This window comes from Aythya marila (genome assembly GCF_965140915.1).
Source record: "Aythya marila genome assembly, chromosome: 5".
In the NCBI taxonomy this organism is placed as follows: Eukaryota; Metazoa; Chordata; class Aves; order Anseriformes; family Anatidae; genus Aythya; species Aythya marila.
Genome location: NC_139046.1, coordinates 36288736 through 36316161, shown reverse-complemented (window position 1 = coordinate 36316161; position 27426 = coordinate 36288736). Strand labels below are relative to the sequence as shown.

Genomic DNA, 27426 nt, shown 5'->3' with positions numbered 1-27426 from the left:
AAGAGTTATGGCACTTTGTGTTTGGGGAAAGGGAGGGACTCCGCTCAAAGGGCGAAACAGTCAAACCTAGTAGAGTGGGAACAGTAGGCTAACAAATGGATGCACACACAACTCACATCCTAGCAGCTCCCTCAAGAGCCTTTTAAGGTTTTTCTGTCGATTTGAGCCACTATGGGATTGAATTGAAGGTTTTGTCTTAAGACGATTAAAAACATCGCTGGGCTAGTTATTATCCTCGGGGCAGAGATGCTGCTGGAGGAGTTACTTTGATTCTGTAAGTCAGAGCTAATGACAACAGGGTGTATTTCCAAGTCATACCATGCCTTGTGATTTCTATCAAGCTTCACAAATGGAACTGCTGCGTGGGTCTGGGAGGGTGGGAATAACAAGTCTCTGAAGATGGCAGGGGGGACAGGCGACAATGTCTTCACAGCTTGAGTAATTCCTCGCTGAAGAAAACAATTTTTTGTGCAAGTCTGAGCTGGAGATGGTCCCAAACTGCCTTGACCCGTATTTATTACCTGCTTCTCCTTTTTGGCAGGTAAGGTTCAAATCTGCCTTTTGAGATTTATTTTCCCATTGCTTCCATTTTGCATTTTTGATAGGAATCTGGCTGTGGAGTCTAAAAAATTGTAAAACTGCATACGGTAAACCCATGTGCAATGAGAGGTCTTCCCCCCGAGGCTGCTTTATATTTGGTTTTAGAAATTCATCACTACGAACCAAACTGAAATCTGATTGTTTGCTTCTCTGTCCATCTCTTATGGGTATACTTTGATAGAAGAGACCTCAGTGTTGGATTTTTGGCTCAAAAGTGAACTGAAAATTTTAGTTAAGATCAAAATGGCAGAATGTGGGTGCAAGATCCTGTTTCTGAATTAGTTCTGTATTCAGGCTGCTGAAGAGATGCTGCTTGTCTGAAACTCTAAGCCTACAAAATTGGATAAGACTGGGGTTTACTGTTCAGTTTGAACAAAAATTTGTTGGGAAAGAAAAAAAAAAGGAAATGTTGTTTTTCTGGCTTCAAGGTTTTGAAATCTCCATTTATTGCTCACGAGTTAGATTAAAATGCATCACATAAACTTGAGACATCCTGCCTTTCTACCAGATGAGTTGATAGCACTGTAGTTGGGATCTTTGCTTGGGAAAGGGAGACCCACACCTTGCTCTCTGAATTAGTTCAGTGCTCTAAATACTGGCTTTAATTATTTTCAGGTTCTTGCTTTGTCTTTTGCTTGGTAGCATGCCCATATACCTGAGGATAGATATGATTTGGAATGCTACATTTTTGAAATTGGTGAAAACAGCAAATTTTCAGAAGTAATGAAGCAAACTTAACAGCACCAGAAAGTTCACAACCAGCTCACCTTATCTGAGCACTTAAGAATGCCACTTGTTCCTAGAATAACATCTGTCTTTCTCTGCATTGGCACCAAAATCCCTAAGAGTTCTGTCATCAAAAAGAAGTATAATAGCTTATTTTTCAGCTGCATTGCTCCCCATGCAGCAGTATTAGGAAGATTTTATTTTTTTTTTCCTCCCCAGCAAGGTTTGCATAACTTATGAGTCAGGTATTTAAGTGGTAATTACCATAGGGCTTGGTTCAACCTGCAGAGTTCAAATCTGAATCTGGATCTGAACTTTCCCAGAGGCAGGGGGTGTGTTTGGACATTGTGTTGGTTTGACCTATTATAGGGCCAGCTCTGAAATGCAGATCCAGATGTGGACTGGGATTCTGTGTCCTCCCGAGTATGAGACATCTAGGGACACTTGCTTTGTTTAAGCCAACTCCTGTTAAATGAAACATAATTGGAATAATATAAAACTGGATCTCACTTTGGGGAAGGTGTCTACAGCATTGTGTCTGAAGGGTAATATCTTGCTGTGCCTTTATTTTTCCAAGGGAGCCAATTGCTGAAAGCTATAAAGAATTAGGAGGAGTTAGAGGGCACGTTTAATTTGGCTAATTGCTGTAGAAGCAGTTTGAGAAGTCAGGCAGCAAATGAGGATGCTGGATTTTACAGAGATACTATCTGAATCCTGGGATTCAAAAATGTTAAAGCCCCTGCATCCCAGATACCAGAGCATTGCTATTAATACAGAGTGCCGCTCCGGGCCCTTTTGACACGTTTGCTTTTGAAGGACCAGGAGCAGGAAGAGAGAGCTCTTTGTTTGCAGGCAGAATAAACTCATTGTACACCCGGACAATTAACTCTTCAATCGACTTGCCAGCCTCTGTAAAGCCCTCCAGCCCCTCTCTGTCTATCTCCAGCTCTATTCAGGCACTTAACCGCACCGATGTTTTTTTGTTTATTATTCTGAAAAAGTCCTTCACAAGAATAGTCGGAGCGGATCAACATTGTCCTCCCAGCAGCATTTATCTCCGCTTGGCAGTGAATGTGTCAATCAGGAATCAAAAAGCCAAACAGAGGAGGCTTTGAGTTGTGTCACGGAGGTCAGAGGGACTTCCAGCTGTCTGTGCGTGGGACAGGCTTTCTTGAAGGGCGAAGAATGGTGCTGCCATACAAACGCACTGACTGCGCTGGACCACAAAGTCCTCGGGGCTCGAGGGGCGTTTTTCATGTTGACGCACCTGCAAGGGAGATGTGAGGAGGGAGCTGGGGGTGTGGGGGGAACTAATGCCTTCCAGAAGGCGCACTGGAGGCTGCTCGTGCTATCTGGATGATGCCTACAGTGCGCTGCTGCAGTAATCACTGCCTGCGTTGGTACAGCACACAGAGTAGTTGATGTAGGAAGGGAAAAATGACTGCCATGGAAGTCAGTCTGTATAGTTGGAGCTCCTTAAGCTCTTACCCATTCAAAACTTGGGCATGTTTTCACCTTTTTAATCAAAACTTTCCTGTATTTTGGTCTGTGTCTTAAGTGTTTATGGATTATATCTGAAGGGAGCACATTGTAGTTCCCCTCTTAAAATGAAGACAATGAAGAGTGAATTCTCACTTTTGCTAATTTGGTTTTGAAAGTTTTTTTTTTTTTTTTCCTTAACAGCTGTAGGATCTCCATGCATAGAAATGGAAAGGGGTGTGAAAACCTGGCAGGGAAAACTCTTTGCACTGGTGCATTTGCATTTCAGCTGCTTGGCAAGAAATTATCTTGATCTGGCTGGATCATAAGAATTTCACATTTTTTGGCATAAGTGCTACCTTTCTGCTTTTATATTGGCAATATGTTTGTGCATGAAAGTTGCATTGGCTATTGGGTTAATTACAACTTGCTGTAACTGCTTCATTTGGTGTAGGGAAGGACTGATTAAGGCAACAATTTGTTCCACACCTACAGTACTTGAAGGGATGTGTATTTTTGTACAAGACCCCCATGTAGTGCAAACACAGTTTTTGTTGTCTTTTTTTCACTACTTAAACCAATGCCCCCAAGCCCGGGGGTAATATGGAAATGGTATAATATGGTAATATGGAAATGATGAAGTTGTAAAAGTGCATCTTTGAGAGTCAGGAACTGCCTAGATGTAGGGAACTGGAGTTGAACTGGCAGGTTTTTTGTTTTTGTTTTTGTTTTTTTTTCATCTAACTCCGGTTAAGTAAAACTGCACAAAGTTGTACATGTGACTTAATTTTCTCAGGAGTGCTCAGACCTGGGAGGGCTTTTTTCCCTTCCTGTTGGTTCAACAGACTCACAAAATGTGGGCTTTGCAGCTTAGGGACAGGGCAAGATAAGAATTAATTCACCATCCTGGCTATCTGTGCTCTAAGTTGCCTATTTACCCTCACCTATGCCCTGTAACGGCCCATCAAAATGGGTAATGGTTTGTGAAGACTTGAGACTGGAAAAAGGCTGCCCCTTCCCAGGGCAGAGCTACACGCTTAGAGTTGTCATACTCTTAATACCCTTGATGGTCAAGCTGTATACTTACAAAGACTAGATTTGGTACAAGGCCTATATAGTTGATCCTATAAACACTTTAGCACTCTTTAAATTGTAGAAATGTCTACAGAGCACCTCATGGATGCTGGTGGGAACACAACAATGGTATACTGAAGGCTGAGGTTGCTTAGAAAGAGTGTAGATGTTAATCTTTTAACATGACGATGCAGGTATACAGAATACTTTTGCGTAGGGTGTATGTTCCTGGGTAAGGGATGTGATATAGGAGATCATTAATAATCTTTTCCCTTTTCTTCAACTTCCAGTTGTTGATACTTCTGGCAAGAACAGTGAACCAGAGCAGCAGGCAGTTACTTCACACTTTTCTCTAGTACTTTATGCCTTTTCTGTATCAGGAAGTTCAATTTTCCCCTGACATCAGTTGCTCATGGCCTCAGTGACTGTAGTGCAGCATACAAAGATCACTTTAATAGTCATCTTTTACGTGAACTGAATCTCCTCAACCCTAGTGTACACTGCAAGTCATCCAGATGTGGATGCTTGCTAGGAGTTCTTCAAGAACAGGGGTAAAGGAGAGAAGAATCCTCATCTTAGTGAGACCTTAAAGAGCTCCTGCTTGCCACAAGCAATAGATCTGGACGCACAGGCAGTTGTCACTGTTGTGAGCTACTGTCAGGCTAACACAGAAAGCACTTCTTAAGCTTATGAGCTCCTTACAGTAGTAGTGCAAGTGGGCTTCTGGCTTATAGCTGTGGTATCTTACTGTGGAAATGGCTTAAGGAGTGTCGTTGGACCTGCCTATTTTGCTCTTGCCAGAGATAAGGTTAAAAAACAAAACAAAACAACAACAAAACAGTTTTTGGTTTGATACCATTTGGGTCAGAAGAACTTTCAGCTCCACTTTTGTAGATCTAACCCAGGAAAATGGAGGTCTACAGGAAAAGTTCTATGTGGCTTTCAAGCCTCATCCCGTAAGAGCCGTTCTGTTGAATGATGCTGTCTGTATCCAGTGGTTGTCTTGGAAAAAGGAAGTGGATATTCGTGCTGGGTTGTAAAACATGGTAGAAAACCATGCTAATGCACTTCTTATCAAAGCTCTGAGAATATTCTATGGCCAAGGAAAATTCTTTGGTTCTTCAGTACCATGTTCCTCATCTGGAAGCGTTACCATCTAGAGGGATTAGGAAGCATTTAGTTGACCTCATTGTTCCCTCTGGTTTTGACATGCTCTGCATCAGCAACTATTGCAGTTCCACATCTCTTTCTTTAAAGTGTGGAATTTGAGAGTTTTCTGAAGAAAGTAATAGGTTATAGTCGATGAACACACTTTCTGACTTCTGTCTCCAAAGTAACCATATCCTGTTCATCTTGCATGATATCACAAGGGATTGTAGGGCTCTGAAATAGCTTTTTGTTGTTGTTATTTGCTAAAATGCTTCCTTAAGGAATGCAAAATGTTTGTTCAGAATTTATAGGTATGCAAAACAGAACTTGTTTACCAGGAGTAAACAGGTCAGTGGAACCAATGTCCAGTGTTATGACTGGTGTATTGAGAGAGAAGAAAAATCCAATGAGAGTAGACAAGAATAAAAGTTGTTCTTCTGCCGAAAGGGAATGGCAGGTAAAATTTTTGTCACAAAGCAATTTGAAGGACTGAGCCCTACTGAGAGTTCTCCAGTTTAAGAAACAGACTTGCTAGTCTCAGAGTAAGAAGCTGGCAGCTGGGAAGTTAGCAGGATGTTTCTAATAAAGTGTAATTTTTGTGTTTTATGTGACTATTTCATGATCTTTGGAAAAAAAAAATCAGAAATATCCCTGGCTTTTGATTTTTGAAATATGGTGGATGTAATTAAAGGGTTCTTGTCTATTGCATTTTTTGTTATATGTGTGATGAAAGAACTGTGCTTGCTTGAGCTACAGGGGAGTGATTATTCTTCCCTCTATTTGCAAAACCCTCAACACTATACTGGGTGCTGCTACAATAATGGATTTAGTGACAATTTGGCTCTAGTATCTAAGTCAGAAAACGATTGTGTAGTTCTTAAAGCCTAGTGAGATGATCATAAAAGCATAGTTCAAAGGCTAGTTTGGTACTTTTGTCTGTTTGCTGCATTTGTTCTGTCACTGTTTAATACCTTTCAATAGTTTAATGGCTAACTTTATAAAAAAAAAAAAAGTACAAAATTCCTATTCTATGTGTATTTGCCCATTATACACACACAGAAGTAGACAGAGATGAGCCTTAAAGAAATCCCCTGAACCTGAATTGTCCTGAGTTCTGCTAAAGTTCACATAAGGGTTTGGATAAAAGTGCTGTGGCTCACATCCATTTTTATTTTTTCTCCATTGTTGGCTCCTGTTTTGCTCTTTTATATCTGAAAAGCAATTCTGCAATTACTTGCTGTAGAAGCATTCATGAGAACAATAGGAATAAAGTTATTATACTACTAATAAATTTTTTATGCAGGGTCTGTTCTTATGTAACTTTTGAATTATTTACCTTTGCAGTTGCTCTGAGTATCTTTTGGTTTTGGACTTGGTTTCTTGAGCTGTAAAGCCTGTCATTCAATAGGACAAAGGTTAACATGCCCCATCCCTGGAGGTGTTCAAGGCCAGGCTGCATGGGGCTTTGGACAACCTGGTCTGGTGGGAGGTGTCCATGCCCATGGCAGGGGATTGGAGCTGGGTGATCTTTAAGGCCCCTTTCAAGCCAAAGTATTCTGTGATTACATATTGTTCGCTTTTCATTACAGTGTGAAATGTTGTCCTAAATAATAATAATAAAATATTTAAAAAATTTGTGCCATCTGGGATCTTGTAGAAGCAGAGCAGGTTATTTAAACTCCCAAAAAAGTGAAGATCAACTATTTATTTTTATCCAAAGATTCCTTTAAAGGGTGAAATCTTCTTTTCTGTAAATTGATTAAAATTCAGGGAATTTTTCCAAGAGATCACATACTCTAACTCTGAGTAAAAAATACTGCTTATCTATGTTACTGATAGTACCCAAGAACAGGAAAACATAAAACAAGAGTTGACTGAGAAATGGTAAGTATTTTTTTTCTTCCAAATATTTTTTTGCTGTGCTTACAACTAAGCATAAAACCAAATACATTGAACAAGAGGGGAAATAACTTAAAGGTTCTCATGCTCATTTCTTCAGTGGATCTCTAAGGTTGAAGTAGAATTAGCAGCACATTTTAGCATTCTGTGACTTAGATGGCTTTATGTGGAAATGCATAGAACTCATGCTGTGAGGAAGAGGTGTTCAGTCTTCTGCTCACTTCATATGACTGCAAATGCAGGTTTCAATGGGAAAATAGTCTAAATGCCTGTTTCCCATCTCTGCCTATCCATCCCCTTCCAGCAGTCTTTTTCATTCTTTGGTGTAATCAGAACAAACAAAGGGAAGGCTGGGGGCAGTCACTTCAGCTTCTGCAAGGGGCTGTCCCCTTTACCATTCCTCCAAATGCATTCTGCCATGTGCATCTGATACAGTTTTAGAGATGGTGGCACCCTGTTTTTTCTGGCATAGGCTCCTTTCCAACTGATTTTCACTGTGCCTGGCAGTTCTCCATTGTAGGTTATTGCCCACTTTCCAAAGATGCATAGTGTCATCTTTGCCCATAATACATGCAGAAATAATTGTTAGAAACTGTGTTTTTTAAAGCCACTATATTACAGAAGAATGAAAAGGAAAAAAAAAAAAAAAAAAGGAAAGAGGAAAAAAAAAAAAGAGAGAAAAGAATGTTTTGCCTTGCTTAATGCTCTGCCATTGTTCCAGTGCTGTGTAATGATGGTCCAGGCTGGAGCTTGAAACCTAGATCCCTCTGAGCTCTGAGGAAGCTAGACCCAACCTGAATCCCAGCTGGGTCTGTAGATGTGATACAGAGGCATAATGAGCCGGAGTGTAGGCTGAATGCTTTTCCCTGTGGTCTACCTCTACATTTTGAGAATTGTATTTCCCACAGAATCTGTTTTGGTTGAAGAATTCAACTATGAAGGACTTGCGGTCAGAAGACGTGCAGTACTCTTGCGCATGAAAAAGCTAATCTAAGAAAAATTATTTTTCCACCATATTTCCATTAGAAGGCATAGCCACAGCATTGCAATTAGAGAACACCTTGATGCAGATATTGTAAGAACAAAGATTTGCTATTGACCATCCCTTTCTAACAGCTCTGCAGTGAAAGCTGGTGCCAGGTTCTGCACAGGTAAGTTTCAGCAGAGTAGTTTTTCTTTTGAATAAAAATAATAAAGACCCAGCAGGGCAGCAATCACCAGACCTCTTCTGTCCCAAGGAATGACCTGTGTGGGATGTAGCCACCTAAATCAAAAGGTGATTGCCTGATCAGTGCAGCAAGTGGAGACTACCAGGTGATTTGTGCTGGTCATTTGTGGAGGGAGAGGGGACGGGGAGAGGCTCCTTTCGAGTCTAAGGCTAGTCAGTGCATGCTTGCTATATAAAATGTTGCTGCTGATAGTGTAAACCTTGAAATTTGTTTCTGTTCTGTCTGTCTTCTCTTTCTTCTGGACTTGGCCGGGCCATGTACAAATCCCAATCATTCAACAGTACTGGAGAGTAGATAGTATTTACCTCAATAATGGTAGTTTCTTTTCGATTCTTTTTAACTCTCAATTCAGATGACGGGTCGAAGCCAACACCTACCATGGAAACCCAGCCTATTTTCGATGGAGAAGGTAAGAGCATCCTTTAAAAAAAAAAAAAAAAAAAAAAAGTGAAAAAAAACTACTTCCCTCTTTCTTTTCTCTTGGGTTTGTGGCTTAAACAATTTATTTATCCTGCAAAGCAGAAAAGCCTGTGAATCTCATAAGTTATCCAAATTTCTCAGTGCTCTTGGGACCTCAGGCATTTTCCCTAATCCTTTTACATCCTCCCCTTGTCCCTGGAATCCAACAATAACACCAGTTGAACAGATTCCTGGGATAACCTTGGAGGAAAAGGTGTCATAGCTAAAAAAAAAATGTGTATCAAGCCAGAAACGGGAACTTCCTTTGGGCTATCCTTACCCTCTCAATCTCCACCCTCTCAGTACCAGGAGTTTCATAACTTCTGCCGTGCCTTACAGCTTCACTACAGGGAGGGCAGTGCTAAACCACAGCCTGTAAATGTTGACTCGGAGGAAAATTGCTGGGAGGTTTCTTTATTTAGTAATTACTTTCATTGACGCACATACTATTTAAGCAAATGAAGTCAGTGTCGTGGGCCTACTTAATACATGGCCCACCAAGGCAGCTCCCTTCACAAACGGGCTAGTTTTGTGATTGTATTTTGGAGAGGGAACACCAGACTTCAGTCCACTGGAAGCCTTGAAACAAGGATAAAATGGCTGTCCACGCAGAGGGTCCAATCCTTTTAAATGTACAAACAGAAATATTTACCAGCATGAGTACTGGTCCTCAGGTAGTGAGTGGGCCTGTTAGCAGCTGCTTAAGTTTTGCACATTGCTTGGAAGTGTAGCTTTTTTTTTTTTTTTTTTTTTTTTTTTATCAGATTTAAACCCACAACCATTACAGTAGAGCTATAGGCTGAATAGGTCTGTACCACTCTGTGACCCCTTTTGAGTTATAGGCCTTGAGGAAGTGGGGGAAAACCTATGCAATTTCATACTGAAATGCTGTACTTAACACTTCAAAGGCAGAAATGGAAACTACTGAGCAACAGTAGGTGGTGGTGTTGATACCGCCTGTCTTGTAAAAACAGATGGTGGGGTGTTTTTTTGTGGATGCTAAAATAAACTTATAGCAAGGTGCTGTCTCTACTAGTGATCACAAGTATGTAAGAATATTATTATGAGCTTCCTGAAAAAAAAGAGTCTTCACAATAAAAAGCATTCTCTGATAAGCAGAAGACTAAAGTCACATTGACTATCTTGATTATATCAAAAGGAAGTTCCTCCTGGCAGCAAGCCAATCACTGTTCATAATCACAGCATGCTTCTAGCCTTTAAATTTTCTCCTGAGAGTGCTCGTTGATATTTGAAGGAGAGAATGGACAAGTAAATGCAGAAGGGAGCTAATCTGGTTAAAGTCTGGTTAATACAGCCTGTTCAGAAGGTTCCTCGAGGAGCAATTCAACATTTTAGTCATTCAAATAGAACTGGGCAAAGCTCTTGAGAAATGCTGCAGAGCACAGACCCTTTCTGGTCCTTATGGTGATAGATAAAATCTAAGAACACTTTGTCCCATCTTCTATGAAAAATATTTGCATTGATTTGTTAAATTGAGTACATCATGTGTAAGAAGAGAAGAGAGAAGCCTACAGAAGAGAGGGCTTAAAGCTGACCTTGTAGTAGCCTTCCAATACCTACAAGGAGGTTATCAAGAAGATGGAGCCGGGCTCTGCACAGTAATGCATGTTGGGAAGATGAGACAACTGTCAAAAATTGAAACATGTTTGGATTGGATATAAGGAAAAGCTTTTACACCATGACGATGGTTAGGCAGTGGAACAGGTTACAGGTTGCCCAGAGAAGTGGCGATATGTCCTTTCTGAGCTGGCTTTGAGCAATGTGGTCTGACCACACGCTGTCTTGAGCAGAAGGTTGAACTAGAGGTCTCAGGATGCTATCCTGTACAGTCCTTTGACTCTGAGCAACCACATCATGATGCTTCATTGGAAATCTGCTTCATTGGAGAAGGTCGTCCTGAGGAATGGCTTGTACTTTGTGTCAGATGCAGATGTCAGGTGACAGAAAAGGGTAGAACAGTTACCCATTCAACTGTCAAGTCTGGATTTTTCATAGATGTTCAGAGGAGTTAATGTCTGAATTTCATTCAGTTCCAATGGGCTTGAGACATCTGTTGGGTTCCTGAAAATCTGCGTGTTCAAAGTCAGGCAACCAGGATGGACTCGATAACAAAAGATGAATAAAAACGCAGATTTTTTTTTCACACTTGGTTTTTGGATGCCTACCTTCAAGCAACAAGGGACTGATGCACTTTACTGGTCCTTGCTATAGTTATAAGTAAAATAAGAAATAATAATAATAAAAAAACAACAACCCAACTACATATACCCGTTTTATTCCCTCTTTTACTTCTAAGCTCTGTTTTCTTTGCATCCACCACCTTCTGTTTAGTTTCAACATGCAATTTGTATTCATTTTCTAAATAACAATTTCTCTGAACATCTTCTCGTTTTGGTAAACTTTACCTTGTGACACAGTGGAAATCTTCTCTTTCCACAGATCTGTTATTCAGAGGAGTTATTAATCTAGATTGCTTCTCTGTATTCTGAAAAATATCCTCATTAACTGGATTGAAAATACATTTTTACAGTAGATTCCAAAGGGGTTCACTTCCTTTTTTTTCTTTTCCTTTTTCTTTTCTGAAGATTGCTTGTTCTGTAACTTCCAGTCTCGCTTAAAGATATGCTCTACTGTGTATCTAGAGGCCCTGACCCATTCTCTGACATCCACTGAATGCAGTTATCCGTTCCTTTTCAGCTGTAGATGTACTCAGTTCATGCAATGCAGAGTCAGAGCTAAATTTCATTCCAGATTTGGCAGTTTGCATCTAGCACTTTGCTTCATGGCCTTTTCTGCTTTTGTGCTTCTCCCCTTCCTACCTTTTGCATGATGTTTAATTTGATAAAGCTATCCCAAGAAAAAGCCCAAGGTACATAGGTACATGTATTTTATGCATGTATGTACTTTTTTATGACTGGTAATAAAATAGTGTAGTGAAATTTACAGATAAGGCAATCTTTGTTACGCAAAATTTTACTACTACTGGGATATCTATCGGTGTTCAACCTGTATTTTCATATGAAAAACATGCCCTGAGCATGATTACAATAAGGCTTATGATCAATGTAGCTAAAAACATTTAAGAAGTGAAAAATACCCTTCACTTTTCCTTCGTGCACTTTTAATGTGTAATCAGTTTCTCTAGTAGTCAGCCAGCTTCTCCTTTGCAGAGCAGATCCACATAAATGTCAACAAAGGAGCAGGAAAACTCTTCTAAAAACTTCTTAGATGAACTCCTTAAGCCAGCTCCAGGATCTAACATGTAAAGTACGCTCTTGTGGAAACTGGATTTTGTTTCAGCTGAGAAATATCAGTTCTGAAAATGTCACTTTAGGAGCTCAAGCCCATGGTATCAAGTACTGCTTTGCTCAGTTCTATTCAAATGCTGATGTGTCGTTGCCATAAGGAGTTTCTTAAGGCAGGCTCTGCTGTGTTTTCAAGTTGAGTGTAACACTTCAGAGGAGGAACTCTAAGTAATTCTTCCACAACATTGTGTTTGTGTATCTTGGTAATAGTGCATTAGAAGTGCTTTTTTAACCAGAACTTAGTTCTTTAACAGATTTCCCTTTAAGTCTTTCCAGAAATACCCTTATTTCTTTGTTTGTTTATTTTGGGTTTTGCTGTTGCTTGTTTTAAGGAACTGAAAAACCTGTGATTAGCTATGCTTGGGTTGTTAAAACAATATTTAAGGTCTGGATTAAATGTCTTATATCTGGATTTCATACATACTTTGGTGGAAACCAGTATTTACCATAGCACATAACCATTGAGTTCTGTAAGTCTTGATGAGAAACGCTTTACGCTTGAGAATTTGGCTAAGAAGTGGGAAATGGGGGGAGAAAATAATGTTTTGCCAATAGAGTAAAATTAGTATTTTACTCTATAATTGGTATTTTGCCAATATCTTCCCTCTCTGGAAGGGGAAGATAATGATAAGATAACCTCATGGCACGTTTACAAATACTGGCTCCTAAGCAGTTGGAAGACTCACCAGGGGGTGAGCCAATCTCTACAAAGACATGTATCCATTGGCAGCACCTTGTCCTCATGACTAAGGACTGTGTGGATTTGCTACCTGCTGCTAGCATATTTCTTTAAGGCAGTTATTTTTTCTCTTTCAGAGATCACAGCACCCACCCTGTGGATTAAGCATTTGGTCATCAAAGATTCCAAACTGAACAGCTCCAGCGTAAGGAATTCAGGTAATATTCCATCCCATCCCCCAAAAAAGTTGATTTTTTTAATCTAAACTGCAGTTCCTCACTCTCGTCTTGTTTCATTCTTTCTTCATTGTAGCCTATCCTGCTGCATTTACATAGCAGGATTTGAAGTGTGGGCTATAAAAGAATTTTAGATAGCATCCTTGTTTGTGTCCAGAAGACCACAATAAATGTGTGATGAAGGGTGTTTGTTTCCACAGACCAGAACTGGGGAAGCTCTAATGTCTTCATGTGATAATTCATCCCAGCCACTTGTCATCTTTGTTCTATTTGCTGTTCATCAAGTCTTTCATGGACTTGCAAACAGATGCATTTGGCTCTGAGATCTTTGCTGTGGTTTTGGTCTAAGCAGTTGAGAAAATACAGAGAGGGGCTTCTCTTGAAACTTCATGGTTCTTCTCTGCAGGGAATATTTTTTGATATTTGATAGAGAAATTATAGGCTTATTTCACAATAGAAAGTAGGTTACTTATGTCTGGGCTTAAGTAAATGTTGAGAGAATTTTTGTGGGTAGTAGAGTGGATGAGAGAAGACCTAAGCAAATAACAGCAAAGAAAATATGAACATGAATGGGAAGCAGGGGAAGCAGCAAGATATGAAGCGAGGATATAAAACTTGAGGTTGGAGATGAGGCTGTAACTGTGTGAAGTCAAAGAAATCACAAGAGACTTGAACAATCTGAATAGGAAAGTAGGGGATTAGGGGTAAGAAAGGTTTCTGTCTGATATATTTTAACTAAAGTGGAAGAATACAAAAAGGTAGAAGGGACATCAAAAGAGATAATTGCCTTAAGAAATCGTGGGTTTATTCTGAGGTTTGAATAGCAGCTGCTCTTTTTGCATATATTTTACAAAACAATATATAGCTAGAACAACTGTTGGGAATAACTCCAGCCCCCAGAACAGATAAATTACACTAGCTTGAAGTACCTGGTCACCTTGTATTTCTGGATTAGCCTGAGAGCATTCATGGCACTCAGCAATTCCTGTAACTTTTCCGATTCCTTCCACATTGCAGGGAGAAAACTACGTTAGGTGAGGTGGTTGTCTCACTGCAGTGTGGAGCTCTTAGGAGCTGGAGACCCAGTGTTGCCCAGACCCCAATTTTAGAAGGTCTGCTCTGCCTTACCTCCTGACTACATTTTCAGCAGGGTGGTCTGTGAACACCAGGTGTTCATAGGGTGATTTGCAAAGTACTGGGGCAACCAGTTTATTCATGGTGCAATTGAAGGTGACAGTTTGATAGGAATATCCTATGTAATGATGGGTTCTGCCTATCTTAGAGACCATCTTTCGTTGTTATGCAGCAAACCTGGTAGCTGTGATGAAAATACGAGCTCTCAAACCTGGTTCTGGGAGGGTAGAAAGTGACTTAGAACTGGGAGGGTCTTTCATTAAAGAGCCTGTCCTCTACCCTTGGTGGCCCAACAGAGCAGAAGTAGACTGCCTTTCATGTTGTTCAAGTGTTTCCTTAGGAAGCTGCCTTGTGTAAGGTAGAGTTGTGTCTGTGAAAGTTCGTTTTGTGAGGTTTACCTTTTTTCCACTATTTTTTCTCCAATTAGTTATGATGTCATTTCTTGTATTCAAACAAGATTATTGTGGGTGCAAGCTACAAATAAAAAATAAATGATCTTCTGGAAAATTCAAGAATTCCATAACAGGTGGTTTCTACAGCATGCCAAAAGGAGATGTGTGGTTCAACTGACTCAGCCTTTCTTGTGGCCCCAACAGACGCTCATTTGCTGTGGGATCTTATTAAGAGACTGGGTTGCCAGTTTTAGACTCAAGTTTCCACATTGGGCCTTACAAATACAGAGCCATCTCTGTTTATTACAGTGAATTATTGATATCAAGAAATGCTGCCTCATCAAAATGGGTCTGTAGTGTAGCTGATGGGAAGTGTGAGCTATTTTAGTCTTTCTTTCAGTCAGCTAAGCCTAATCCCACTGTTTGGTACCTCTCATTCCAGGCCCTTGTCGTACATGTTAAAAGACAATGTAGGGTTGGTGGGATGAAACAACTAAGAGCTGGTGAGAAGAATTATCATTTAGAATCAGGTTTTTCAAATGTCTTCAAGTATCTCTTGGATGAAGATGATCATGTCATGGGATGGGCGTGCATATTTAAGGGGTATTTTTAATTGCTGTTTTCAATCCCTTGGCAGCTTGAAATATCAATGCCTATCACACTTCTGATTTTTTAATTTTTTTGGAAAGGGTTAAGGTAAGTTTCGCTAGCCTAAGATTGTTTTTTTTTTGTTGGTTTTTTTTTTGGTATTTACTCAGCTACATGTATATTGCCGTTGAGCTTGCAGCTAACTGTCCTGAAACTGATCCATCCTCCTATCCTCTTGCTGCAATTTAATGGGATGACTGAAATTAGAAGTGAGAAAAGACCTAGTAGGTCAGCTAATCTGCTGTCTTTAGGGCTAGAGAATGTTTGTACTGTACAAAGAGCAGTATTTTCTAACATAGTGTAATATAGCCTTAGGCACTAAAGGTTTCACTTCTTCCCACAGGAAGCTTCCCTGGATGGGTCTGTCTTTTTTTTTTTTTTTTTTTTTTTTTTTTTTTTTTTTAATAGCCAATCTAACACTTTTAATTCTTCTTTTTCAGTAGTCTTGAGTTTTTTGAAAGCCTGCCCTTTTTTCAAATTTGTATACTTGAAACATTTAACTCTGATCTCTCTCCTCCATGTGGTGGTTACGTAGCCCTGTCTGCTGCAGCTGAAGAGAAGTCCTGTAGATAACTACTGTCAAAAGACTTGTGTGCTACTCTCTAATCAGCACTTCTATTTGACATTCTGGAAAGCTAACACCATCACTATATCAACCGTGGGGAGAATGTAAGAAGTATTATATTGAGACAAATAGGCGCTGTGACTTGTCATTATCTTTCCTGTTAATATTGTGCTTTAGTGGAAGCTTTTAGAATAACCTTTGAATAAGTTACCTACATAACCACACGTTTTAGAGACATTTTTATCTGACTTTAGAGCCTGTGGTGTGTTGCTGAGTATCTACTGAAGAAAAAGAAGTAAGGGAGAGGAATTGAGTAGCTTGGAATGCTCTCCTCAGACCTTTAACTCTCCCAAAGAACAAGGCACAAAGCCAGAGTGCTTCCAGCATGGTTAATGACTGCACAGCAAGGCTTCAGGCCTTGTCCTGTGAATGAGCCTTGTATCTGGTAACATTGGTGTGGCCATGTACCTGACAGGAGTGAGGAAGTCAGGAAGATTTGAGGAATTTGTTGTATCCATCTTGGTAGTGGTGATGGATAGGACCCTTTCTCACTACTGGGAGCAGTCTGAGTCAGAATTTCCTGCATCCCATCAGAGTGAACCAACTAGCAGAGAGCTGAGCTTTGCAGAACCGGTGACATCCCTGCTTTTTCCTGCAATCCTCATTGCGTATGTAGTCTGTATCTCACAAGAGCTGCATTTGAAATCTGAGTGTTCTGCCTTCCATTTAGTGCTGGTGAGCAGAAATGGTTCTCCTGAAACAGTCTTCTCTTTTGGAGCATTTACTTTTTGCTTAGTATGTGTAAATATTAATTAAGCTAGGGATCAGGAAAATCAGAATGACCAGTCTGTTGATCAGAGCATTTGACTGAGAATCCATATGTCTCCAGGTGTTTTCCTAGTGAATTTTTCTGTGTTAAGTAAAACACGATTGCTAGTGCTGTTACCCCAGTCCACCTTAAAGAACAATGAATAGATCTTTCTCATTGGGGTGAGATGCAGGTTAAAATTGTCTTGGCCAAAGGCAGGAACAAAAATGTGAACATGCTGTAACATCTGTACTGTTGAGTAGCAGAACTGTTGATGTTTTTCTACACTTACAAACTAAGTCATTTCGTTTTTTTATGAAACATAAAAACCCAAAAGTTTTTCTTTTGGGGGTAGGTGAAAGATCTAGATAAACACAAAATAATTTGTTTGCTGTGCAAGATGACAAAAACATTTTTGTTTGTTCAGTTTGATTTCCACCTTCTACAAACGTGCACACCTGTGTGCACATATGCATCCCCCAAACTAAGCCTCTTATTTTGCACTTCTCTTTGTGATGTGTCATTTATTTTTAACACTGCCAGAGCAGGAAGAGATACAGACCGCAACTTTGCAATGGCCGTTTCCTAACAGTTTGGGTGGGAATTGCCTTTTCATACTACTTTTACTGTTTCAGGCTGCTGCTTTCCTACCTCCTCTCACCAGCCTACTCCAGCCTGGAACAGTCCAAATGATTATTCTTTTACAGTTCTTACTCTAGGGAAACACTTGATAATGAATCCCGTTTCCAAGAAAATAAATCTAATGGCAGCTTGTTTGGGAGCACCCCATCTCCACTGAAGAATTCATGGTTGTTCCTCATTTTCAGAGTTGGGTTATCTCCAAATCCGTTTGTGCTACTTAGTGATTTGGTTTTGGTTAGCAAGAGATTCCAGCCTGTATCCAGAGTACCCTGACAACCTTTAAGAAAACCACAGAGTGATGTAATGAGCTCATGCATGGAAAAATAAACAGCTCTAGAGAAACCAGCAGTAGCAGCCTCAAGTAAATATTCTGCAGTCACTGGGGTTTTGAACATGACGTTATTTGAAAGGAAGAATGAGTAATATATTAAGGTTAGCAGCTGAAGACAGGTTTGTGTGTGCCTAGTTTAAAAAAAAAAAAAAAAAGAAAAAAAAAAGGGGGTGGTGGTGGTGAAGAAAAGTAGCTGTTTATTTCAAAATCCTGCTTGTTGAATGCGAGCCAACTTCACGTGGCCTCTTCTGTTTGGCTCTGGCACCCAAGCACCAAGGCATCTGATGTGACAGCTTTCCAGTGACAGAGTTTTCTGCTGTCAGGAGCTCTTCGTGGACAGGGTTATAACTGTAAATAAAAATGGTGGTATTCATATTTTTGTTTTCTTTTTTTTTTTTTTTTTTTTTTTTTTCAATTGAGTTTACTTGGAGCCCAAACTTTAGGGCTTCTCAAAGGGAAAAACAGCTTGAAAGCCACTTGTTCCCTGCAAGAAGTAGAAGTGCACTCTCTACCCTACCTGAAGGGGACCCTCTGTGCTCTCACAACAGTGCAGTTTGTCTCCAAAGATCTGCACAGCGAGGTGGGATGTAATTATATCAAATGTATTTCCAGGACATGGGTTTTCTGGTTTGTTTGTTTTCCATAAATTTTTTCCCCTCTTGCAGGAGAGGAGAAAAAAAAAAAAATGAGAAAACCCACACAGCACCCCAAAATACCACTCTCTCTCTAGTAGTCATCTAGGAAGTGATACCACTTTTCTGCATGCCTTTATTAAGGAACAGGGATAGTGGTTGCTTCTAGGAAAAAGAAATTTGTTTCCCTAGGCATATGGAGTCTTTCTAGGATTCCATGCATTAACAAGGAGTCTGTGCCTTGGACACTTGGAACAGTGCAGGGACCAGGGAGCCAGAGATAGGTTCAGATTGAGGCTCTCAAAAAGCAAAGCACTGGTTTTGAATGGGGGCAGTTTCTCACTTGTGCTTATCCCTTCCTGTCTTCGCACATGGCACTTCCCACCTCATTATTTAAAGGCATGTGAGACCATGGGCTTCTGCTTCTCCTCCTGCTTTTCTCCTAGGTTCTGCTTCTACTAAACTGGTTGTGTTAGTTGCAAAATGACTGGCTGTCTCTATGTACCAGGTGTGTTAATGTTACTGTCCAAATGTCTGTTACAGGATTGTAGGCTTTTCCCCCAAAATCTGGGGCTGGTTAGTGTTGGTCAGGCCATCAAGTGGAGGAGAGAAGCAGAATCAAAAGTTGATGTCACATTAGCAGAAAGTAGGTTGAGAAGGGGAAGTAGCCAGACACAAATATGGTTTAGTGACATTTGAGTACGATTTAGTGACACTGGAATTGGAGCATTTTGGTGCATGGGCATGACATCTTAATGTAGACTGCAGCCCTTCTTGCTGAATGTTTTGGTGCCTTCCTCTGATTTGGGCTTAACACCTGGGAACAGTGACTTTTGAACTTCCCTATATCTAAAGAATAAAAAATTTGTCAGTGATGTCTAGAACAAGGACTCATAAAAGGGAACCAATGAGTCAGAAAGCTTTTGCCTTTCCTACTGTCTGCAGGCTCTTGTCCTGCATCTTGAGTCAGTGCTTCCCGATATAGTCCTCCTCTGAGCTGTCAGAACTATTGGACTAAAACCTGTCACTTCACTGTCCCACCTGCCAGAACTATTTATCTTCAAACCTTGATGATTTTCCTCTCACCCTTTCTTTTTCTGAGTGGCTTGTGTTTTGTTTTTTGTTTTTTTTTTTTTGTGTGTGTTTTTGATTTGGTTTGGTTGGTTGGTTTTGTTTTGGAATTCATCTTAATTTAGGCAGTGGAAATGAAGCAATCTCAGGAGAAGCTCACATTGAGTATGAATTTACTAATTCCATCTAATTTACACTGCAGATCTCTATTCTTCTCCGCTGAGTTCCTGCTTCCTTGGAACCCATAAAATGCAGCGTTGTTTCTCTCTTATTCTCTCTGTTCTCTCATTCACGTCCTGCTGCTCCATCTGTGGTTCAACTAATCCCCTTGACCACTGCTCTGGGGGGGGACAGGAGTCTCTTTCTCTCCCCTGGAGGTCCTGAGAAGGTCTGACAGAGGTCGTGCCCAAGCGTGATTCTCCCACAGCCTCACTGTGACAGGTGTGGTGAAGAAGGTAGGATGCAGAAGAAGCAGGGAGAATGGAACGATCAAGGACCAGGACCCTTCCCAGACAGCCTGCAAACAAAGCCATAAATAACGTGCCACTGGGGACTAGTTAATCTGCTCTATGAAAAGGTGCAAAGTATACAAGTGGGAAAAATAACATAGTATAATAATTGGCATGCAACCGTAGGTGTTAAACCATATGCAGCTAGGCAAATAAATGAAGCTCCCCCTGAGTGCTGTGATAAATCATTCCCAAAGAATTCAGTCACTCCCCCCTCCCGATCCCCCAAAGAAAGAAAACAAATTACTCTAGACATGGAGTCATGGCTGCTACTCTGCAGCTGCCAGTTAAGGAGAGTGGGTAGGGAGGAGTAAGAGGGGGGCAGTAAGTGGCAAAGATGTAAGAAGCTGGGGTAAAAGGGAAAAAAAAAAAAAACAACAACCTACAAAAAACCCACCACCAATTGCATTTGAGGTTAAACCAACAAAGATTTGGAGGGGAAAAGGAAAGGAAAGAGTGCAGCACCAGGCACAACCTGGGCCTACAGGGAGAAATGGAGAGAGGAGAGGACAACTTTGTGAAGTTTGTTTTGCTTTTAAGCAGAGGCAAGTTTATATGAAAGAATTGCATTGATTTGCCGGTGTCCTTAGCAGTGAGGAGCTCCTCACTGTGTATACTACCACAATTTGGCACAGGTTTGTTCGTGGATCTGCACCTCAGACATCCATTTGAGCACATATTGATGCCTGTGGGTAGACTATACCTACTGGCACATTGATTTCCTGCCTTTCTTAGAATGTTCCTGTCAACTTCAAGAGAAAGACCATGGCATTTCTAAGGTGCCACGGATAAGGAGGAGTGGTTTAAAAGTAATGGTTGGACCTCCGCTCTAGGTTCCATCTGGAACAGTGTAGCCCTAGTAGGCCTCTCCTAAAACCAAAAGCCCTGGTGGTGTTTGATGATTATAGAACTGAGGACCCAAATGATTTGCAGGAAGCCAACTGAATAAAAACAGGTTCAGTGGTACACAGAACAGTATCTCCAAAAGCGTCTGCTGTCCCTGACGTTGTCCAAGGAGGCTGTGGATATCACCTAATAGAGCACAAGGCTATGAAGGAGCAGAGCTGTGTTTCAAAACCCCTGGAAAACCCTGTCCCTCCTGTGAAACCTTCCTCCTTTTAGTGGTCACCTTAGGGTGGAGAAGTGGCTCTAGACTTCAGTGGGTCTTGGAGAGGGAGCGAGTAGATGAAGGGGAGAAGGGAACCTTCTGCAGGAATATCAGTAGAGCTTGTGGAGGAACATCATGGAATATCTGAGGTAAATGTTGGCTGTGGTCTCATTACTTCCAAAGCCTCATTTTAAGAGCTATGAGCTGTGTTGTAAGAGTTCTGTGCATATTTCTGCACGGAGGGCATGAGTAAAAGCTGCCATCCTCGTGTTCTTTTTCTCTTTGCGGTCCTCACATATTTGGCATTATGCTAGGCTACCAAAATAAAGTGGTCAGTGGGGATCAGCAAGGACATTTTGTGGTACAGTTCAAAGGTGTCTTAGCTGCATGTTTTTCAGTCTGTTGCAACAGTAGCTGGAAAAATCTGGTAGAATATCCCAGGAATTGTCTCTGAAGAGTCAGGAAAGAAGGGCGTGCAGAGGACCTACACTAAGAGCCAGGCAAAGAGATGGGACTGTGTGTTTAAACAGCAAGGCAGCCTTCAATCTCCTGGAGCACATGAGGAAGGAAGATGTGTTAAATTGGCTACCCTTGCTCCGGGTGAATGGAAAGGCATTTCTCCAGTTTTACCAGTTGTAATGCAGGGACGTATGTGATCCTCCTGGCATCATCAGACTCCCGTCTCATCTTACTTAACAGGCCCTGATATGCTGCAGCTTCTCTTATGTCCAAATCCCATACACTAGGTCACTGAGTTTTCAAAGCCCGAATGTTTTGCCCAAAGACAGGTTGGTTCAAGCTAGGTGTTTAAGAGTAAGTGCTAGTGTTCCTGTCAGAGGCAGTTCCCTGTGTCTCCTCCTCCAGTGCTAAATGCTGCAGGAAAAAGCCGGTCTGTCAGTACATGAAAAGACTCATCAGACAACACACTTGTCTCTTTCTCCGTGGCTTTGCTCACCAGCACAAAAGAGGAATGTTACTGTAATTAGGTAGACTGGTCTGAAGTATTTCTTACCTGCCTGTGACAGTTTTTAAAAGCTTCTATTTGGTGCCCTATATTTATGCACTTACAAAACTGTAAAAATGCTGTGCTCATACAGTCCAGCCAGCAGAGGTAAGCAAGGTCTCCAACAACTGCCATGCTGGTTGTTCCAAGTACTATTAAAAACAGGTGTGGAAGTGAAAATAGTTTCCCGGTAAGGTTAAGGCTCTGGTGGAAACACCTATAGCTTCTCATTTTATTGAGTAGCATTCCTTAGTGTGGAAAGAGTGCCATGAGAAAGAAGTGTAGGGAAAATGAATGTGTTCAAAGACAGGTGGCTTATCTCAAAGCTAGGTATACCACAAGCTAACAGGGCTTAGAAACTATGTGGAATGGAAAAGAGGAGTTGGAGAAGAGAAACCACAGACTCCGGGTAGCTTCCTCTCAAATTCACAAGAGTGGTGTCTAAGGTTGGAAGCATTTCTACTGCTGAGGAACTGTCCCGATGTAAAGAACTGAACAGGGCTCCCTCCATTTTGGTGCCAACTTTCCCTGCTCAGACTGGGAGCTGTTGTCATCGTGAGGGTATTGCACAGCTACAGCTGTCATACGGTACATGGCAGCCAGATGCTTTAGGAAGATCAGACCCCGAAGCCTGCAAACTTAAACCTGCTCAAATCCCTTGAAGACTTTAGGCTGTGTTTTTAAAGAGAATGCCTTGGGCATGTAGGATCTGCTGGAGCTTACCATTCTCTGTGAGAAGAGCGGGAAAGACCTGAAGAGGTCGCACAGTTTGTTCCACCCTGATTTGACTCATGATTATACCCAGATAATGGCAGCTCTGTGCAACCTGTGCCTAAAACGGCAACAGGGTTCCTTCACCTCCTTCAATGATCAGTTTATCACCAGGGCTTTTTTATATCAAACCTTAAATCTCATTTCTCCAAGTAAGTTGACTGCTACTTGAACTACCCCTGGGGAAGAAAAAAATGATCTATGACCATCTCTCTTTTTTTTATATAACAGCTTTTAAATCTCAGAAGACTGAATGTCATCCCTAGACTAAACAAATGGAATTCTTTCAGCATTTTCTCATAGATCAAGTTTCCTAGACCTCTGCCTGTTCCCTTTGCTCTCTTCTGCACTGTTGCCAAAAGGTCCACCTCTCCCTCAGCGGGCATTGCCCAGAGGTGGACATGCGCTGATTTAAAGGCTCACAAGTTGTTAGTGCCTGTTCCTTATGTATGAGGCCCTTGTCACTACATCCCACAACTAGATTTACCTGTTTTGACTTCAGTTGTTTGCAGTGTCATGAAGTTGCGGACTTCTTTGCGGTCTACCTAAACCATTTTTTTCCAAGTGTTGCTGTCTTGCCAGTAATTTCCTTTCCACACATTGGATTTCTCTTTCCTGGTTATTTTGCTTTGTACTTGTAAGTTGTGATCGTACTGCTTTCAAACCATTTGTCAAGATGACTTTGAATTCTTTCCTGAATTTTCATCTGTAAAATGGACGCTATGTTCCACTAACCAAAGTGGCCACTTACTGGAATTTGATGCAAGACACATCTAATAATCTTTTTTAATAAGAGGGAACTATTTCACAGAGAGCTTTTGCCTCCTGGAGCATGTTTTTCTTAACCTGCAGCGTTAGGCAACTATTTGACAGTAATTGTATGTAATGTCCATTTCCCTCATTTGCTTATAAGAGTGACACAACTTATAATATGCTCTAATGAACTAGAATTTATTCAGAGCTTTGTCTAAAGCATTGTTTATGATCATGCAAATGTTTTCACTTTTTTTTTTTGTTGCCAGAATGATGTACTGTAGCCATAAAATAGCACTGTCTTCTTTCTGCTGCTAGTCTGGCTACAGCTCTAGGAGGGCTAGGACTCTGTGACTGACAGAAGGATGGTAGAAAGAGTCTAAGCTCTTTCTGAATGACAGTTGAGTTAGAATTGCAGGGACAGGTTTCAAGATACACAGCCATGGATCTTTATTCCTATGTGGTCTAGAAACTGTGGAGCAGGCTCCTTTCCTAGCTGGGCAGCACTTAGTGCCCACAGGTTCTGCATAGCGAGCATGTGTTGGGCACTGAAGGGTGGCTTCTACCTTCAGCAGGTTAACTCTCATCCCTGGGACAGTGCTTCACTCCTTCAACTATTCCTCCTTATTTCAGGCTAGAGGGGAGGTATGAACATCATGAGGGAATGCAGGGCAGCTCTATCGCTTTGAGCAGAATGAAAATAGGGGAGGGATGTGTTCCCTGGCAGCTTAGGTTTAATGAGCCACTTGGAACAATCTGTTTTTAAAATTATAAGCCACCTGTTGAAACTTTGCATTGTGCTTGTTCAGCGCTGGAACATGTAGTAATCGCTGTTTCTTCTGTAGCCTTACACCTTGAGAAATGAAATCGGGTGAGTGTTAAGGAAAAGCAAGGACTGCTCAACTGTTATAGTGTGGGAGCACCTGCAAGGCTTTTCTTTTTACCTTTATGTTTAACAGAATACCCTGGAAGGACTACAGTCCTAGACAGAACAGGGTGGAGTGGGTAGCAGAGCTGATGGCTAACAGAGGTGAGGAGAGATTTATGCTATCCTCATGAGCTGTGTTTGCTCAGCTGTCATTGTGCTCCTAGTAAACACAGAAGGGGTTGTTTCTCTTCCTCCACCCATATCCCTGCTTTGGGGACAGGCAGCTGGTGCCTATTCACTGCCTTTCTTTGGTGGCCCTGCCAGCCCTTGTGAAAGTGCATACCGAAGGCTTTTCACATTCTCTTTCCTTTCCGAGGTGGAAGGGGTGCAGATTTGGGTAGCTGATACCACCTGTGCTGAACCTTCTCTTAGGAATGAGACTGTGCTTCCTGCCTGCAGCCTTTGTGAGCTCCACACCTGGACTGAGGCACCTGCTCTAGAGCGCACCCAGTCCTGTTCACATCAGAGCAACATGCAAGCACCTTTCAGCTGGTAAACAGGATATGTTAAAATAGCCCATTTAAGGCTCCTCTTCTTTGTCAGAGCAGTGTAACAACAGGCTAAATAAAAATGAAAGATCAACCTCATTTAAATTAAGCTTCCTTGGGAGACAAACAAATGCTTTCTCTCACTGGGAGGAAAACTGAGGTACAAAGACACTTAGCCCTTATTTTTGGATTGGCACAGGATGTTAGTAGGAATTTGGCACCAGATATCTCTTTTGCTGCCTTTCATTCTGTACTGCACTAGTTCCTGATGCAGGGGAGAGCTCAGAGCTGAACAAAAAAAATTTGGGAGAGGCAGGCATTTGATTTTTTTTTTTTTTTTTGAAATGGCATTTTGAAGTCAGGTCCCTGCTGCAGCACTAACAATAGGGGCTGGTCAAGAGTCTTTCAGTAAAAGACCTTTTCCTCCCCTTCCGATGAATGCTTGTTCATTAAAACTGAAGCTTTTTGTGGGAACTCCATGGGAAAAGTTTCTCTGGTCCAGATGGAATTTCTGGTCAAAAGAAGAGAGAGAGGGAAAGAGAAGCAAATCCGCCCTGCTCAGGAGTAGCCCATGGCTCTGGGGTTAGGCTATTCCCATAGGTTCAGTAGGGCTGGGGAGAAGCGCAGAGGGAGGTTATGCCCTCAGATTTGGAAGAAGGACTCCTAAGGATGTAGGGATCTCTCCAAGGTGGTTGGTTTTGGTGTCATAGTTAGTCTTTTTTTTTTTTTCCTTTTTTTTCTTTTTTTTTCTTTTTTTTAATAAATAAAAAACAAACACGTACAGAAGAACAATATTGAAAAAATAATCATCTGTGGTTGGATGGGAAATCTTCCCTGTGTCCCACCCTTGTCCCACCCTAACCATCCTCAGCATCCTTGCAGCCCCAGTGCTCAGTGTTTGGTCCTTTGGCTCTGCCAGCAGTGAGAGTTGTTACACATCAGGAGAGCAACAGGGGAAAGCTGCTTGGTTCCCAGAGCAGTGCTTTGCCTGCATCCAGCCCCACAAGCTGAGCATGAGAGCTGTCGAACCCAAGCCTTTGGTCAGAGGCTGCTAGACGCCCTCCCTTCTCAACTTTGCAAGGTAAACAAACACCCCATCTCTTTAATAAGCATCTCGTTTATTAGACAGTCAGATGAGTCCCTTACCTCATCCATCATTTTTATTTTTATTGTGCAGGCACTAGATGTGTGTTTGAGTGCGTATACTTAAGGGACCAGGAATGAGAGACCTTTTTATGAATCTGACCATGTATTTCTCAGAAGGCCATTACTAGGGGAAAATAGTTGCATAAATAATGTACAACTGCAGATGTCCAAACCCTGCTTTCCTGCAATAGCTCATGGCTTCAGAGACGCTACTTTTAAAAATGTTTTAAGGAGTGTTAGAAGCAGTGAGGAGTAAGAAGTAACTCAAAGTTAGCATTTTAGAGATGAGAAATTAAAGTAAAATGTTTATTTCTGCCAGTGATTCTCTCTTTTGTGTCTGCATGCACACCCCATCTTTTTGTGCTGTCACTGAATTTGATGTAGCCTGGATTTGCTGTCACTGAAAGGTTTTGCTACCCAGCACCTGCAAGCTGGCAACTGTTACTCAGCGTCTTTGCTGATGGCTGTCATAAGTCAAAGCAGAGATGGCAGAAAATAAGGGAAGGCTGTTTATCACTCACTGATTTGCTGTCTTAAATATTCGTCTCTCCCTAAGTGTTTAATATAGGGAAAGGAGGAAAGCCTTTCCCTAGAGCCTTTCTCTATGTCTTAGTCTGCAACCTCCATTAACTGAAACAGGGAATGGGCTTTTAAGTACCCTACCCATGCAATAAAGATATGCTTCTTTTTGAGATGACACTTTAATTTCATAGCTGGCATTAAACCTTCTACCTTAGCCATAGGCTTTCCCTATCCTCCATAAACTTGGCCTTGGCAGCAACAGCAAAGTTTCCAGTAAGCCACCAGACTGGAACAGGCTGACTTGAGTGTGCTGGAGCCAGGATAGCATCTGATGGTCCCTTTGTTACCAGAGAGGCTGTTCTGCAGGGTCATGCTGCATGAGGTTCATGCCAGGCCCCGTACTAATACTAGGGAAGCTGATGGTATGGATTTCCCAGCTGATTTTGCTGGCTGTTGGAATATACATAAGATATTAATATTCATGTTTGTTTTGAAGGGAATTAAGAGCTGTTAGTGATAGCTTGGAGGGAAGAGCCTCTCCAGGGGCTGGTGCTAGTTAATACTCTCTTCTGCCTATTAGACATATGGCACCCAAGGAACTTTCCACAAGTCTGCTGTCAGAGCCACCATTTAATGTCAGTGTAATTGCTGCTTTGATCCCCTCTAGCTCAGGGAAGATAAAGTTGATCAGGAAAAGGTTCAGAGGAGGAGCAACTGGATCAGCTGGGACTGTTCAGCATGTAAGAGGTGAAGTAGGAATCCATAAAGCAATGAGAGGCAGTGAGGGAGCGACTGCAGAGTGATTATTCACTGGCTCATCCTTCGGAAGAACTAGGGTAGGAAAACAAAACTAGTTGGAGCCAGGTTTAGATCCCACCAAAGTATGTGCTGTGTTCTACACACAACATGTAGTTGAGCCAAACACTCGCTGCAGGGTGTTGTAGTCAATAAAAGTTTACGAGGAGGGATATGGCAAACTGGTGGAAGTGCAAAGCCATTACTACTTATTGAATGCAAAGTCCTTCTGTTTCTGCAAGTTTCTTACCCATAAGCAGTTGAGACTGGAAGAATACAGGGGGAAATTAAGTATATGCTTGTCCTAGTTCTCTGTTCTCTAAG

The 27426-nt window shown here is 41.4% G+C and overlaps 1 protein-coding gene across 5 annotated transcripts in view; it reads left to right on the top strand.

Annotated features, from left to right (window-relative positions):
- Window positions 1-27426, top strand: part of SMOC1 (SPARC related modular calcium binding 1) — a 123977-nt gene that overhangs the window by 68214 nt on the left and 28337 nt on the right. For 4 of the 5 annotated variants that reach the window (XM_082762680.1, XM_082762679.1, XM_082762677.1 and 1 more), the window contains exons 6-7: window positions 8476-8565; window positions 12758-12838. In XM_082762680.1, coding sequence (XP_082618806.1) covers window positions 8476-8565; window positions 12758-12838 — 171 coding nt within the window. The remainder of the gene's footprint in view (window positions 1-8475; window positions 8566-12757; window positions 12839-27426) is intronic. The other variant, XM_082762678.1, reaches the window with a different exon arrangement.